Raw genomic sequence first — 15,947 nt, 5'->3', positions numbered from 1 at the left:
AGAGGTTTTAACTGACTTAAAGGCATTCCTAGCATGCTACAGCTCAACTAGTGCTTTTCACTTTATCTTCTTCTGATAGGAGATGAGTTTATTTAACTCTTCTGCTTGAAACTCCTTGTGATATATCCAGTGAAAAAAAGCATCATTCTCAGCTTTTTAATCTCACATGTCTCATAAGCCTTTCAACTCCATTTCCTCATGTTCATGGGGATTACTACAGGACAGCAGTTAATACGCATTCAGCATTCTGGCGGGAAAGATTAATTCCAAAAACTGTTAAAAAAATGATTACTACCTTGTGCCCAGTTAAAGTATCTGAACGGAATGCCACCGCTCCACTGCCAGCCGCTGTTGAGATTCAGGCTGTTAAGCCCAATCCAGAGAGAGGATCTCTTGCTGTCAATCAAATCTAGGTAACCAAGAGTTGAATTCTAATGAGATTCGTTACGAAATGCTCTGCATTTTCAAAGTTTGGAGGAAGATAATAAACGTCTGCTTCGTGATTTCTAAGTTCAATACAGAATCCATGTTTACTGAGAATAAACCCAGAGAGTTTATTCTGTAGTTAAAGGATAGAGAATGGCAAAAGACTATTTTGTATATTAGTTTATCTGAATTTAATGCTATTCTACAGTTATAGGTAAGCAATAAGCTTTGAAAACTGGAACACTGAATTGCTATTGTTAATATTTATGTTACAAGTTTGCTTGAGTGTGGAGCAATTGATACAGGGCCTTCGTTCTACAGTCTATGCATAAATCCAGAAAGTCTGTAGATTTTAATAGCATTTTGTACAAAATTTGTATGGTATTTCCAAAAATCTATTTCATTAGATATATGTGAAGAATACTGATTTCTTAACACAAAAGTCATATAATGACTGCCTCCTATAATGACTTTCCTTCTTGTAAGGTCCCTTTCTGGGACCCTTCTGGTGTTTTCTGAGCTTCAGCCAACTTTTGCTTAATTAGCTGGAAATTCTTAACTTTCTTTGAAAAAATAATAGAAATAATTTCAAATGGCAATTCCACAACTTACAAAAGTTCCTCCTGTAAAAAGCTTAATTTACAGTAATTGTGCTATTTCTCTAGCAGTACCTATACTATTATTACATCAGCTATTCGTTGTAATGTGATTAAAGCACTGAAACATTTGTAATCAGTCAAAAAAAACATTAGACACTCTTTTTACAGGGTCTTGCTTATTAGTTCACCTCTTAGATACATTTGTTCATGTATCTCTGTGACACTTAATAATTCTGCGCTCTGCTGCTGGCAGCTCTTCCTTGCTTGGTGCCACGTGAGAGCTGACTGGTAGTTTATCTGGTAGTAGGTTCCTGTCAAAGGATCTGTACTCCAAAATCTGTCATTGTCTGTGTGAGAGAAAGAAGATTTAGTATTGCAGTTTGTTATAAACATCTTACACAAAATGTTATGACAAAATTTAACTGTAAGCTTACTTGTGAAATGAGATTCTGGAGCAAATAAGGCTCAGACCCCCAAAACCCATACTCTTCCATTAGCTTGCTCTTTGTTAAGTAAAAGAGGGTTTGCCATTGACATTAGCAGAGATGGGCCTCTCATCCTTTATTTTCAGTTTCCCCTGTCAAATCTGATAATCTCCAGGTGAAAAAAAATAGTGTAAAGAGATCAATAAAGCAAAACTGTACCTTGGTCATTATCTACTCTGAAAACCTGTTCAGCAGCTCATAGGCTATGCCCAAATTAATTCTTGGCTGAAATACAACTTAAACGCAAACATTTCCAATGATGGAAATTTTGCTTTTCAAACTATGCCATCATTACTTACATTTACAACACTACAGGCTTGGGGAAGAGTGGCTGGAGAGCTGCCTGGCAGAAAAGGACCTGGGGGTGTTCGTTGACAGCCAACTGAATATGAGCCAGCGGTGTGCCCAGGTGGCCAAGAAGGCCAATAGCATCCTGGCTTGCATCAGAAATAGCGTGGCCAGCAGGACCAGGGAGGTGATAGTGCCCCTGTACTTGGCACTGGTGAGACCACACCTCAAATACTGTGTTCAGTTTTGTGCCCCTCACTACAAGAAAGACATCGAGGTGCTGGAGTGTGTCCAAAGAAGGGCAGCAAAGCTGGTGAAGGGTCTAGAGCACAAGTCTTATGAGGACTGGCTGTGGGAACTCGGGTAGTCTAGCGTGGAGAAAAGGAGGCTGAGGGGAGACCTTATCGCTCTCTACAACTACCTGAAAGGAGTCTCTTTCCCCAAGTAACAAGTGATAGGACAAGAGGAAATGGCCTCAAGCTGTGCCGGGCGAGATTTAGATTGGATATTAGGAAAAATTTCTTCACTGAAAGGGTTGTCAAGCACTGGAACAGGCTGCCTGGGGAAGTGGTTGAGTCCCCATCCCTGGATGTATTTAAAAGACGTGTAGATGTGGTGCTTAGGGACGTGGTTTAGTGGTGGACTTGGCAGTGTTAGGTTAGCGGTTGGACTTGATGATCTTAAAGGTCTCTTCCAACCTAAATGATTCTGTGATTCTGTGATTCTATGATTAGGCTCTGAGTAACGTCTCAGTTGTCAGATGATTTTATGCTGAATGCAGTCATATTTAAAGCATACTGGCCTTTTTGTGGGTGTTAGCTACTGATGGACACATCCAGACAACTTTCAGCCTCACTGTAGACTCATAGGAAACATTTTTGTTTCTTCTGTAAGGAATGTTATGGCATGGCAGAGACATTTTTTAGTAAAATAGTCATTACAAAGTTTTTCCCTTCCATATTAGTAACAGCATCTCAGTATTGATATATTCACCTAACAGTGTTGTGTTATAGCATCTATGTCAGCATTTGGGACTTACTGCCAGTTGGACAGAACCCATACAAATGGTCTGCATCGAAGTCAGGTGTTGTTGCACACCACAGCAAGCCATCTGACCTGCCAGCAGCTGTGCACCCGGCGTGCCATTTACCAGCCAGCTGGAAGGGGAAGACACATGGAGCTCCATTGGCATTTCCTAACAGTGTAAACACATCTGAGGGGGCAAAAGAGAAATGATAATATAGGTACAGGAATCTGGGGGACCCAATTGTCTATGTATCTGTACTCTCCATAAGACTATGTAGAGAAAGTGTTATAAAAGTGTTACACCAGTGTAACTGGGGACCTGCTGTCACCAGCAGTGTCTTCCAAGGAAGTTCTGGGTAGGTCTTGCAATTTACTATTTACTTATGATATTGCCAGCTGTAATGGCTGGAAATATAGAGTAGTTTCATATTGTAGTCAAGAACTATGGAAAAACTGTAGTGATTTTTGTCTCACGTATTTAAAAATAATTTTCTAAATATAGCATTTTTTTTTTTTTTTTCATGTAGCTTAACTTCCCATCATTCACTACAAATAAATCATTGATTTAACTGCTAAATGTTGTGGGATTCTTTGTCACCTGAAATCTTGTAGAGGAACTGAATGGTGGTATGCATGGAATTATTTCCTTATATTTACTATAGGACTATTAAAGATTTTTGCCTTTCATCCAACAATCTTAATACAATTTCACTAGTACTAGTATACAGTTAAATAAAGCACTTTTTGATTACAGCTAACAATTAAAAATAGCCTACATCCACATTTTGCTTTAAAAGTAAAGAAAAGAAAATGTACATTTTGCACATACTACATTCTCTCTGAAGCAAAGCACCTGTACGTCTCCAGGATGGAGGAACATGGGCCTGAGTATGTGAATGAATTGTCCTGCAGGCCACCATTGCCTGAGATGGAACAGCTGACGTTAGACTAAGAGGAGCAGAAATCAAAAGAACCTTTCTGAGTGGGTTCAAGACACCATCAAGATTAACCTTTAAACTTTACCTTCATGGCCTTTAGAACACAAATCATCCATGGTTCCATAGATCTTCCATTTATTCATTGTCGCTGATCCTGTGTTCAGCACGATATTGTCTCCTTTTCTTTTGCCAGCACTGAGAAATAAATCTTCCCCCTGGATTGCCAAGGTTGTATTTCTGCACTCCCATTTCTGGAATTCACTTTTCTTGTTGCAGGGGTACAAAGACATTTTAGCCTGGTTTTGCTTGTAGGGCACTCCCAAACATTGTGCAAATGCCACGCTCATCATCTGGTGATCAGACACCCACCTGAATTTTTGTAATTCAGTGTTTTTGTTGCAAGCAGCTGTTGTGACTGCATGAGAACTCTGAGCAATTAAACAGAGCTTAGTATCCTCATTGTATATTAAAAATATTTCATTGTCTGCAAAACAAAATAATCAGAATTAATGTATTTATGATGAGCATCTGGTGAGGGGAGCTTGTGAGGGAAGAGATGTGCTGTTGATTCTTTGCTGATCTGACTCATGTCAGGAGACTGTAAATCTGAGTCACTTTTGCAAAGATCAAACAGCATTTTCAAGACTTTTATTTCCTTCTCAGAAGGAAAAATAAGTGCAGCTCATATAAATATAATACAGAGGAACAAGAGCACATAAAATACATTATGACAGCTTCAAAAATATCATCACTATAATGGAATTTTTATGAGTATAGTGGATTTTATTTTTCTAATTCCCTCCTGAAATACACATTTCTTTCAAGATTTCCAAAAGAGACTTTACTGAAGATTTGCACGTTTGCCATCACTTCGTGCACTATAGATTTGGTCGTGTTACATACATCTCCACGGGGCTGCATTTGTGCTTAATACAGTTAGTGAGTGAGCCTTCTGTGACTCTTGTTCCTTCTGTAACTGGCATGTTCTGTTATGGTTTGGGGGTTTTTTTTAGGATGAAAAACTGTGGAACACTGACTTGTTATCTTGCCTTGTTCCCGTATCCTCTCATTAGTACGTCTATCATAAGAAGTCAACATAATTCACACAATCAAATCACAAACATGCTCACAGGAAGCAACACCAGGCAGTGTATAGAGGTAAAAATACTATAGGTGTGTGCCCATGCATTGTTATGGAAAGACAATATGTGAATGCTAAACAAGCTAGCTAACACTCCCAAAGGATTATAGGTAGTTTAATTTAGTAATCCATCAAGACCAGCAGGCCCTGCTGGGAAGGGCTGCCCAGTACTGCAGTTGTACCTGTAAAGCAGGTCATTCAGTGGTGGGCATCGGTCTGTGAACACAGCTGCCTGCTTTACAAAATGTCAAGTAGCATACAGCTCCCACTGGCTTTGGGTCATGAGGGAGTGAAATTTAGACTACAGGGAATATTCTAGGACCTATGGGACAGGAGGGCAAGGCTTTGCCCTTCAGTTCTCTGTGCCTCAAATCCCCACCTGGAAACAGAGATGTAGCATCACCCCTGTATCCATCTGAGAGAATAACCACATAAGGGACCGTGAAATACCCTTCCAAACACTAAAGTAAATTTGTAGGACAAGGGTAGGATGTTAGGGCACAGCCAATGTTGAGTAGTGAACAGAGCAGAAAGTGTTGGGAAATTCTGGGAAGCTATGACAGGAAGAATAGTTTTTGTTAGGGTATTTGTATTTAATGCTTGAACTCTCCCAAGAAGGCCCTGTATTACTTTGACCAGCTTAGTAATCTATGGAAGTTTCACTTCTTTAGATGTAAATTTGGAACTAAGACCTAGTTTCTTCTTTTCTTGTCCATTTAGACAGAAAGTTTCAAATCTTATTAAATCTTTTGTTTCTTACTGCTAACTAAAGTGCTTTGTGTAGTTTCTTACTGTTAACTAAAGTGCTAAGTTTCAGCTATTGCCCCTCATAGTATTTTTGGGTCTAATAATAGGAGTTCTTGCTGGAAACTGTGAGGTTCATGCTTGGGCTATGATGTGGGTTTGGGTCCCAGCTCAGAGAGCAGAGGGGAGACCCCCTTTTTGCACAGGCTAGTGCTGGCACAGCTCACACGGCACAGTGTCTGCTTTCAGAAGCTGTGATTTGTACCCCACTCCTCCACAAATCTAATGAACTGAAGGATAAGGGAAAAATGTCCTTGAACCTTATCGCCATCCTTACATCAAAAGGGAGCTGTGATCTGTCCTTGGTCAGCTTCTGAGCCTTAACTATGCCTCTCATCCTTTCTCTGATAGCTGTAGTGGTTATTCCAGGCCTGTTCTTGACTCTGATCTTTTAAATATTTTTTTCACTGGCATCTGCTCAGCCACAGCATTACGTCTCACATCAATCCACAAGCTCCATCTCATCCCACACAACCTCATCCTAAGGCTAGGACATAGATATAGAGCACCCTCTTTAATTCCTTTCTCTTTTTCATTTTTCATAACTCAGTCACATATACAAACAAGGACTGTGGAGCACACTGTGAAGTCCATCTACTTCACAGAGCACACATAACCAATAATTAAGTTATATCCAAAAGGAAATCTATCCGCATACATGGCTCTGTCCTGACTTCTGATTCCCAGCTTTACCGCATCTTGACTCTTCCTTTCTCTTTAAAAGTGAACCAACATCTCTGTATTTGCATCTTTTTTAAACTTCTGTGGACCACTCCAGTTAGGATGACTATGAAATGCAGGGCAGTCAAGCTGTGTGAAAATCTTAAAGAGCCTGAGAAACAAGCAAGACAACAAAAATGCCCACTTTCACATCCACTTTTGCAGGGGATAAAAAACAAAGACTCACCGAGTGTCTGAAAAGCAGTGTGAACCAAAGACAGGAAAACTAAGACTGTAGAAAAAGTCAAGTGTTTCATTTCTTTCTTCTTATTCACAAAGCGATGAGCTGAAATTAATTGCTGCAGTAGAAGTCCTTAAGGAACCAGTTGGCGCTGGCTCCTTCTCAGTTTTGGAGAGTTTTAGTTGAAAGAGAAAACTCTGTGCTCTAAATAAGGAAATATCCTGTCACATGTGGTATTTTGAAATCTATAAATAATTAAAAAATTCAAACTTTGCATCTGGAAGTGAAGTTTCTTTCCATTTGAATGCAAGTGGCAAAGTTTGAACAGTTCAACATCATTCCACTGAATTATTTTTAACTTTCTTGGTTCTGCTCTGGGATTATAAAGTCCTGACCCTCAAAGACAAAGAAGCAGGGAGTGCACTTTAAATGGATGCACTTTAAATCTCATACATACAGACCTGGGAAACTCAGAAAAAAATAGATGCAAATTTCTTGACCAGATAGGTCTTCACTGCTACAAAAGATGTATTCATTTAATTTGATGCACCAGGCAATGTTGACTATTTCAGTGTGAAAAATTAACCCAGACAGGACAATTTAATTTTACTTGGTAGCTTGACAAACTGGGCACTGTGTATACACCTGGCTTTTATCTTCTCTGATTTATCAACTGGCGAAACTACTGTGCTGTTATTTCATGTGAATTTATCTCAGTAGAACCAATACAAATTAGCTAAATCTTTACAAATCTTTGTTAACCAGTGATTTTGACAACAAAATTGCCTTTCAAAATCATTTAATCCATAAAGTACAAATGAATTTTAATACTTAATAATTCTTTCTTTGTACCAGGTGTAAATGAGACAAGCAAAGAGGAATATTCTCAAACATTACAAATGAGCTGTAGCCTTTTATTAAGTGGAAATCAACTTCAGCCATGATGCAAAATCCCTTACTTGTTTTGAAGGAAAAGGAAGAAAGATATTCAGCCAAAATTGCCCTTAGAATTTTCTCTCATTTTTCATGGCTTTATTATGAGGACAAATTTCACAATATATTCTGCAAGGGCAAAACGTCACTTAATGTGACAGAAGAAACCCATTTACAGAGTATCAGGTCTTCAGAGCTGTGTTACCAATATCAACTATCAAAATATCAAAATTATAAATAATGGTATTATTTTGGGGTTGGGTTTTTTTCATCTGTTTACTCTTTTCATTTGCCTTCCCTTTATCATTAGTCATCAAATAGCACTGAATCCAATTCAGTGTCAGTATTTACAAAAAAGAGAAACAGGCATGTGCTGTAACTTGCTTGAAGGAAAAAAAAGGTGTAAGATCAAGGCGGCTGTCAGCAAAAATAGTCTGAGTACAGAATGCCCTTCATTCCTTATCCTCTGCAATATGTTTTGTTTGACTGCAGTATCTACAAATGAGCAATCCAGTGTCATGTGAATCTCTCCTTCGCAATGACCTCTTCTATACAGCTCTTATGCACTTTCTAAGGGTCTGTTTTTCCCAGAGATCCTTGAGATCTTTTTCTTTTTTTTTTCTTCAGTCTGTCATAGACAACATAGAATTCATAAAAAACTTAAACAGCACAGGAGACTGCTAAAGCATTTCACTACCAAGACACTGTGGTGTGCCCCACTGCCTTACTGGCCTGTAGCATGGATACAGTGCCCAGTCATCAGTCCATTTGTCAGAGAGCTGGAGGATAGTAAAAGAATCATAGAATCATAGAATGGTTTGGGTTGGAAGGGACCTTAAAGATCACCTAGTTACAACCCCCCTGCCATGGGCAGGGACACCTTCCACTAGACCAGGTTGATCAAAGCCCCATCCAACGTGGCCTTGAACACTTCCAGGGATGGGGCATCCACAACTTCCCTGGGCAACCTGTTCCAGTGACTCACCACCCTCATGGTGATGAATTTCTTCTTTATATCTAATCTAAATCTACCCTCTTTCCGTTTATAACCATTACCCCTTGTCTTGTCACTACATGCCCTTGTAAAAAGTCCCTCTCCAGCTTTCTTGTAGGCCCCCTTCAGGTACTGGAGAGCTGCTATAAGGTCTCCCTAGATCCTTCTCTTCTCCAGGCTGAACAACCCCAACTGTCTCAGCTTGTCCTCATCGGGGAGGTGCTCCAGCCCCCTGATCATCTTCATGGCCCTCAGAAGGGGCGCTTAGAAGGCATCTTAAAATCAGCAATCAAGTGAAATAGAAACAGGAATGGATTCTTCCAGCTCTATTTGGTATCCACTTTATTTTATAGTCTATTTATATTTCTTTTCAGTCATATGCCTTGTTCACGTTTCTGTGTTTCCTCCTGTTAGCCCCTCTCTTAAGGTAAATGACTCATTAGATCACCAAACCATATAACATCTCTGCATGCTAATTAAACAACACTGAAGTATTATTATGTAAGCTATAGATCCTTTACTGATATAGTCTCATATTCATAACTGATACAAACCATTCAAAGTCATAGAATATGTCTGAGTGTTTGCAAAGATTTACTTGTTTTGCAAAATCCAAGCTGAAGCCATGAATGTAGGACAAGTATTCGCGTTTCACTTATAATACTATGGCAAGGAAGATACTTGTGCAGAGAGTGTGAAACAGGTGCAATAATGGGAAAAAAAAAATCCTGTAAATCTCTGTTTATTCCAAACACCATTTTACTTCAATAACAGTAGGCGTTCTTCAGTATGCTGTGGTGAGATATATTCTCGAAGTGCAGGCTTTGGGTCTGAGTCCTCTGCAAAGAGGGTGCACACTATATGGCTGCACTTGACTCACTACGTGATGCTGCCACATATCTCTAAAAAGAGAGAACGCTAGGGCATTAATCTATAACTTTTAAATCTAAATTCACAGTAGTTCTGCTATTTGTCATACTTGTTTAATAAGCCATTTTATACAGTACTGAGTCTTAGTCCTGAGAGTATTTCTTGAAGAGCACAGAGCAATAGCTCTAATCCATACCAAAGGAATAATTGCTAATTTTAGTTCATAGTGTCTGTTTGTTAGATGCATGTAATTTTCACTAAGATTTCCTTTGTTCCAGCTAGATTTTTTTTTTAAGCTTAACCATATAGTTTGGCTGTGTTATTCCATTAGACGATGCTGTGTTCATTTTTTTCATTGTCGTTGGTAGAATCATTTTCATCGTCCTTTCTAGTTAGGACACGGCTGTATTCTAGCAGTGTGTTTTGCTGCCTCACTTCTCTTTGCGTCTCACTTTGAGTTTTGATCTTGAATAAGAAATAAATCATGAAACCCATCCCTAATAAAATGATGAGGACCAGAGTAAGTAGCATCCGCATATTCATGTGACCATGTGCTTTGTCCTTTTTGGCATCTGTAAATAAACACAAAGCAAATAGAAGTGGGTGTACTGTAGCCATAAATAAATATGAAGAATACTGAAAACTATTGGTTTGATTTCCCCCTTAATTACCAGGTTGTTAATCAGCAACCCACATTTATGAAGGAAATGGAATGTAACTTCAACATCTCCTGGCCTTCTTCCACTGTTCTCTTGGGGCAAGGATAGGAGGGTGGGCAAAGAAGCTATGATAATTAAGGTGTAGATATTATTGTACGGGGTTTTTTAGGATGTTTTATTAAAAATCTATCATAACATCTCTGTGTCAGTCCCCCTCATAGATCTTAGCGTGCAAAAGAAGGAGCAAAGAGGGGGTGATGAGTTTATCAAAGCATTTAGTTACCCTGGGGTGCCCTATGTGTCTCATAGGTACTGCTAAATTATGCTGCGAATGAATGGCAACTAAGTAAATTAAGCTCATACAAATAAATATATAAAAGACAAATAAATAATAAATACCGATTCATAAAAAAACCCAAGTATTTCTTTTCATGTCTCTTTGAAACCGTTGGAAAGGAAAAATCAATCCTACCTTCCATGTTTGCAGCTGCTTTAAGAACGGCTGTCAAAGGTAAAGACAAATGTTTAGTCAAAATCTAAAAAGGTCACATTTTCATCCTGACAGTTTTGTGTTAGGAAAAGGTCTGGTAACCTGCACATCAGGGTTACCTCATCACTTCTAGAAACACATTTGCTAAATTAACAGAGATGAAAAGGTGTGCTTGATTTTTTTAACCTTATATTCACTGTAATAAAACTGCAGTGTGTTGCATATTAAAGCCCTCTTCTTGCTTCTTTTTTAATAACCGAAGAATCTCCAAGCACAGGTAGTTTCTGACTGTTTTAGATGGACTCTCCCTTCTCCCCTGGTTAATAAATCTTGCCCTCGTCACTGGGTCTGCATGCCTGCAGAGACTGGGAACAACTTGATCGAATGCTGAGCATATTTGACAGTTTTCCTGTACTGCAAACAATTCCTTTGAGACCCAGCAGATTTTAATTTACCGTAATTCATTTGCATCTATAATTACATTCATAAGCTCGAGCTTTCTTATGCAGTTTATCCCGGCCGTGCAAAGAGGGCGCCATCTGCAAGATATTTCTCGGCGCGCTGGGTGCGAGCTGGATGGTGGCCAGTGCAAGAGCAGATCTTCCCCATGGGCAGCGGGAGCTGCAGGGAGAGTTGGGGTGCGCGTTCCAGTGTACAAAGCACCAGGAGCCGGGCTGCTGCAGCAGAAGCACAGCAATGCATTAAGCTCCAGCATGTTTGCAAGCAGAAAGGAAATGCAACTGTTAAATCACCCCTTGGAAGGATGCAGAGCTCACTGTAATGTAATATTTGCTTGTGCTGAAACCCCTTTCTGCTGGAGAACCTGGTGTCAGGGAATGCTCTCTGTGCTTTGGCATTGCATGTAGGGGCCACTCACAGTTGAACCCACCAAATAAAGTATGTGTTGACACGGAGTTTCTGCTTCCTGATAGATCTGGTAACAAAAAATTAGCTTTCTGTAGTGTCTATTGCTCTGACTACCCAAAGAAATTTAGGAGTTGCCCTAAACGAAGAATTTTCCTTTTCAGAAAATGCTCTGATGCTGCTATGAATGTGTATGGCTGCTTTCCCCGCCAGCTGCAGCTTTGCTCTGGGAGGGGAAAGGACAGAACCTCAGAAACATCCCAAACCTCGGGGTTGTGAAACAGAGCAGGAAATAGTACTTTTTTTGCAGAATTAACAGTTAAACTGCAAAATACCACATGGCTGCTTGGCTCACGATATTCTGATATTTCTGCTTCCTGACCAAAGCAGATGGTGCTCAGTTACACAAAACACAATATTAGAAAAAAAAAAATGCTAACCAAAACACTTCTACGATTTTCAAAGGTCACTATACACGCTCCGGATCATGCTTCCGTTCTGTTATTATTTAAATGGAATTGCTTCATCCATCTCTTACTGGAACAGCATGTGTCTTAGTACAGCAAGAGGAAGAAAAGCAAATTATTGATGCAACCCTTGTTCCATAGAAAGTGAATATGAATGTTAGCAGGAAAATATATGTGTATGTTGGATGGGAGCAAAACAACAAAGGAATTTAAAAATTTTCCAGAAAATATTGATAATCTCTAGTTATTAATTGAATATTCATCACAGAATGCAAGAAAATCTGAAGCTATGAAGCAATAAAACATGAACAGGCCAGATAAAAAAAAGATTAGTCTATATTTTCTTATTATTTTTGTCTGAAGGCTGAAACAGGTGATAAGGAAGACTGTAAATACAGCGTTTTATGTCGGTCTTTTGTAATGATCATATTGTGCTATTACTGCTGAAATAAATCTATAAACATCAAGAGCAAATATTAAAGAAGTCACTTACTCTTTGGTTTCTTACAAATAAAACCCTTTTGGGAAGAGCAAGGAAGGATACTCCAGTAGCCGGAGAACGCAGACAACTCCACGCAGTAATCAAGCTTGTCCTCCGAGGGCTGTCCTTCACCCCAGTTGACAAAGTCTAAGGCACTGTTGTCTTGCCAGAGCATCTGCCCTAATGTTACAAATGTTAGTAGTAATACTAATAGTTCCATATCAAAAATCTTCACTAATATTAGTGAATAGTAATATTAATATCATTACTTTACTCAGCCTAATACAGCAATACTACTTTCTTCAAAAATACCATCTGTGGTTATTTTCTAATGCATTTTATTTCTTTGATTCTCTTCTTAAAAACAATATAATTGCTTTTCCAAAGTATAATTTGCAGATTTGCCAATCATAACTTAGTTTTAATTTACATATCCCCATATTTTTGTCTAGGGTACTGAAGTCTCAAACTTAAAAAAAATAAAGCTAGGCTTTTTTTTTTTTTTTAATTTCTAAATTATTATTTCAGCAGCAATCATTGAAAATCAAGCAACTTTTACTGTAACACTTAAACATATGCTTAGATAAAATTAAAACATTTTTGCATAAACTGAAACAAAAATTTTGATGTAACAATCAGTTAAAATTAATCTAAAAAAAAAAATCCTTTCTGACTGATTGTAGATTGACACTAGTGCATGTTTTCCACCGCACTCTTTTTCTGGTAGCCAGCAGTCTAATTTTCTTCATACAGAGATACAGAGAAGCTCGATGCTGTGGGCTCAAGCCAGACACCCGCAACTCCCACGTGGGTTCTCCCCAGCCGTGAGAAGATGAGAGCCAGCCGGGACATGTTCCCCACCGGGGCACAAAGCAAACAGGGTGGGAAAGGCTTTCTCACAGACCAGGAATAGGAGACATGTCCTCAGGGAGGGCTGAGGTCGGAGGGTCGGATACATGTCATTGGCTGTGGTCCTCTGTGAAGGTCCTTGGTGCCACTGCAACCGTAAGCAGCTGTGCAACATTATCATCGGTTACAGCAGTTCCTGGATTGTTCAAATTTAGAAATGAGGCCCATGATTGCCTCAGGTACGAACAGCTGAAATTACACGTTATATCTCACTTTCTTAAAGAACAGTATCTTCTGTGTTGTGCCTCTCAAGAGATATTCTTACCACCTCTCCACATCTTTGCTACTGAACCAGATATAGACAAGATATTTTAATTGAGGCAGCCAATGGTGGCATCCCTTTGGTGGACCCATGCAATATCCAAGACCCATAACTGAAGCCAAGCAGATTTCTCTTCTACAGCCTTTCATACCTATTGGATAAAACCATCAACTTCCAAGAATTTTTAGGTTATATGCTATCAAGCTATCTTTTTGTTTTTAACTAGCTTCTATTGTACTTCAATTAGTTCCTTAAAAACAACAATGTATCTTATTCATATTTCTGTCCATTTAATGAAGTCTATTTGTGATTATTTATAGAAGTTAAAATAGTTACCATTTACATTTCTGTATATTCCTATCCAAAAGCCACTTGTCTTGCTTGTGTATAAGTCTGCATGCTCTGCTAAAAAGTTTGATTCAGCTGGATCTTCTACAGAAGTCAACATACCACCTATAAGAAAACCAACAGAAGATGATTGGAGGTATTCTCTGCCATAGAAGTCAGTGGTAGTTACAGCCTTTGATATAGGATAAAGTTAATAATACAACCTCTCCTGCTGGTAGGGAGTAAGCAAGGATTTATATAGAGACCAGGGAGTAGCATTCAGCTGTAGGGGAACAGCACAGACTGTGAGCGGTGTCATCAGAAATGAAAGATATGAAAGCACAGTGAAGATGATGATTTTTAAACACCAGGCAAACTGCACATTATTTTCAAGTGATTGGATAGCATTTTTCATAGGTATTACAGATGATGATTTATTTGTTCTTCATGGTTTGACAGAGTATTATGTAGCATGTAATACTGTGCAGCAAACAAATTTGAAATTCAAACTGAAGTATTAATTTTTCTGGCAATGGTGGTGGAGTAAGAGGGCTAAGAGGATCTAAAAACATATGAAACAAAGGGGCCCATTTCTTTTGGGCGACAGAGTGCTTCCCTTTCTCTTTCACAGCCTCCCAAAGCATGGATGAGGTAGCTGATGATTCAGCAGCATAGGTGGAAGAGGGCCAAGGAGCAGCTCATGGTCTTGGCCAGGACCAGATGCCGCCAAGATGAGGGAGGAAAGCATTTGCCCTCCCCGGGCTCTGCAGGCTCCCAGGGAGCCCTGCTGGTAGAGCAAGGACTTTCAGGCAGTACATGCAACTCCTTTCAGATCACGCACCCCGAGTTAAAAATAAGTGATTGTTATTATGATATTTACTTTTGCTCTTCTGTAGGGAGAGATACAGAAAAGAAGGAATAAGGCGAGAAAGAAGTTAATCCATTTTAAAATCTTACTAAAAAGAGAAATTTTGTGAATGGAGAAATATAACAGGAAACAAGCACAGCTGGAAAAAAAACCAAGGAAAATTGATCACCTTCATTTCAACATAACTGAAAAGCAAACAGCATCAACGGTGAAAAATAAATGAGACATTGATTTCCTTTTTTAATATGTGCAGATTTTGCAGCATTAGTTTTCAAGACTTTTTTAAAGTGATCTTTTTGTTTAACATCAAGATTGAAATCTTGTCTTTGGGCAAAAATAATAATCACCTGATTGAACACAGTGAGTCACAGACTGAGCCCAGCTCATTTCATTGGCATTGAAGTTATAGCAGTGGCTTCGGAAAGGAATCCAAGATATGTGATCAGATTCAGGACATTTTCCAATATCCTGTGGGGGATCAGAAGGAAGTATGCCTAGAAGAAATGAGATATTATGGAGGCTTTCATTCAGTAGGGATTGCAGTTCTTCAGATATGAAATCCAGTTTAAAAAAAAACAACCTTTCTTAAAGGTACTTAAAATATTCTTTGGCACACAGTGCTAGAATTACCAGTGACTATGTCAAGACTGACAATGAGGAGCAGAACTGCTCAGTCACAGCTGAATGATTCAGTGTGAGCCAGTGCTTTTCTCTGTTACCAACTAAATCAAGCTTGGACTGTCTCAAGGATATTTGAGTGTTTAGGGGTTTTTGGTTCTAGCTTATTTTGTTATAACCAACAAATTTGTATAAATCAAAGATGCAGTAAAAAGCAGGAAAAGAAAAGCCAGAAAACTCTCAAACCCTCAAGAGGTTCAAATAAGAATTTGATTCTAAATGAAATATCACCTACATTGTAGTTTACTGTGGAAATTTCCCATTTAATATTTTCCTCAAGATAATAGTCCTTACATAAAATTTCTGAACAGCTTTTACTCTGACAATGCATAGAATAATCTGAAGCTCATTGAATATTTATGTAGTAGCCCCTCATTTTCCTGTGAGCAATGACATTATGGAATGAAACAATAACGCTGTCAGTTACTACATGCGTTTTTAAGATGAAAGTTGCAAATGAATAGATATGAAGTTCAGAGCACGGTCTGGAAAAGAAATTAAAGAAAAACTACACAAGAACAGATCAAAAGAAACTCA

General features: G+C 38.8%; 2 protein-coding genes across 2 annotated transcripts in view; both read right to left on the bottom strand.

Annotated features, from left to right (window-relative positions):
* LOC309594118 (macrophage mannose receptor 1-like) overlaps positions 1–6,748 on the bottom strand; it is a 32,708-nt gene extending 25,960 nt beyond the window's left edge. The window contains exons 1-5 of the mRNA XM_082319416.1: positions 6,615–6,748; positions 3,848–4,246; positions 2,838–3,011; positions 1,214–1,372; positions 296–409 (exon numbers count right to left, since the gene is read on the bottom strand). Of these exons, the coding sequence (XP_082175542.1) occupies positions 296–409; positions 1,214–1,372; positions 2,838–3,011; positions 3,848–4,246; positions 6,615–6,684 (916 nt within the window). The 5' untranslated portion in view covers positions 6,685–6,748. The remainder of the gene's footprint in view (positions 1–295; positions 410–1,213; positions 1,373–2,837; positions 3,012–3,847; positions 4,247–6,614) is intronic.
* Positions 6,749–9,732: 2,984 nt separating this feature from the next.
* The window catches only part of LOC309598757 (lymphocyte antigen 75-like), a gene marked incomplete at its 3' end in the record, with an annotated part of 72,105 nt that continues 65,890 nt past the window's right edge, over positions 9,733–15,947 (bottom strand). The window contains exons 55-59 of the mRNA XM_082329632.1: positions 15,080–15,226; positions 13,874–13,990; positions 12,379–12,546; positions 10,537–10,566; positions 9,733–9,977 (exon numbers count right to left, since the gene is read on the bottom strand). Of these exons, the coding sequence (XP_082185758.1) occupies positions 9,733–9,977; positions 10,537–10,566; positions 12,379–12,546; positions 13,874–13,990; positions 15,080–15,226 (707 nt within the window). The remainder of the gene's footprint in view (positions 9,978–10,536; positions 10,567–12,378; positions 12,547–13,873; positions 13,991–15,079; positions 15,227–15,947) is intronic.

This window comes from Platalea leucorodia (genome assembly GCF_965183815.1).
Source record: "Platalea leucorodia genome assembly, chromosome: 1".
Classification (NCBI taxonomy): Eukaryota; Metazoa; Chordata; class Aves; order Pelecaniformes; family Threskiornithidae; genus Platalea; species Platalea leucorodia.
Note: the sequence above shows the minus strand (reverse complement) of the source record. Positions and strands in the feature narration are given on the sequence as shown.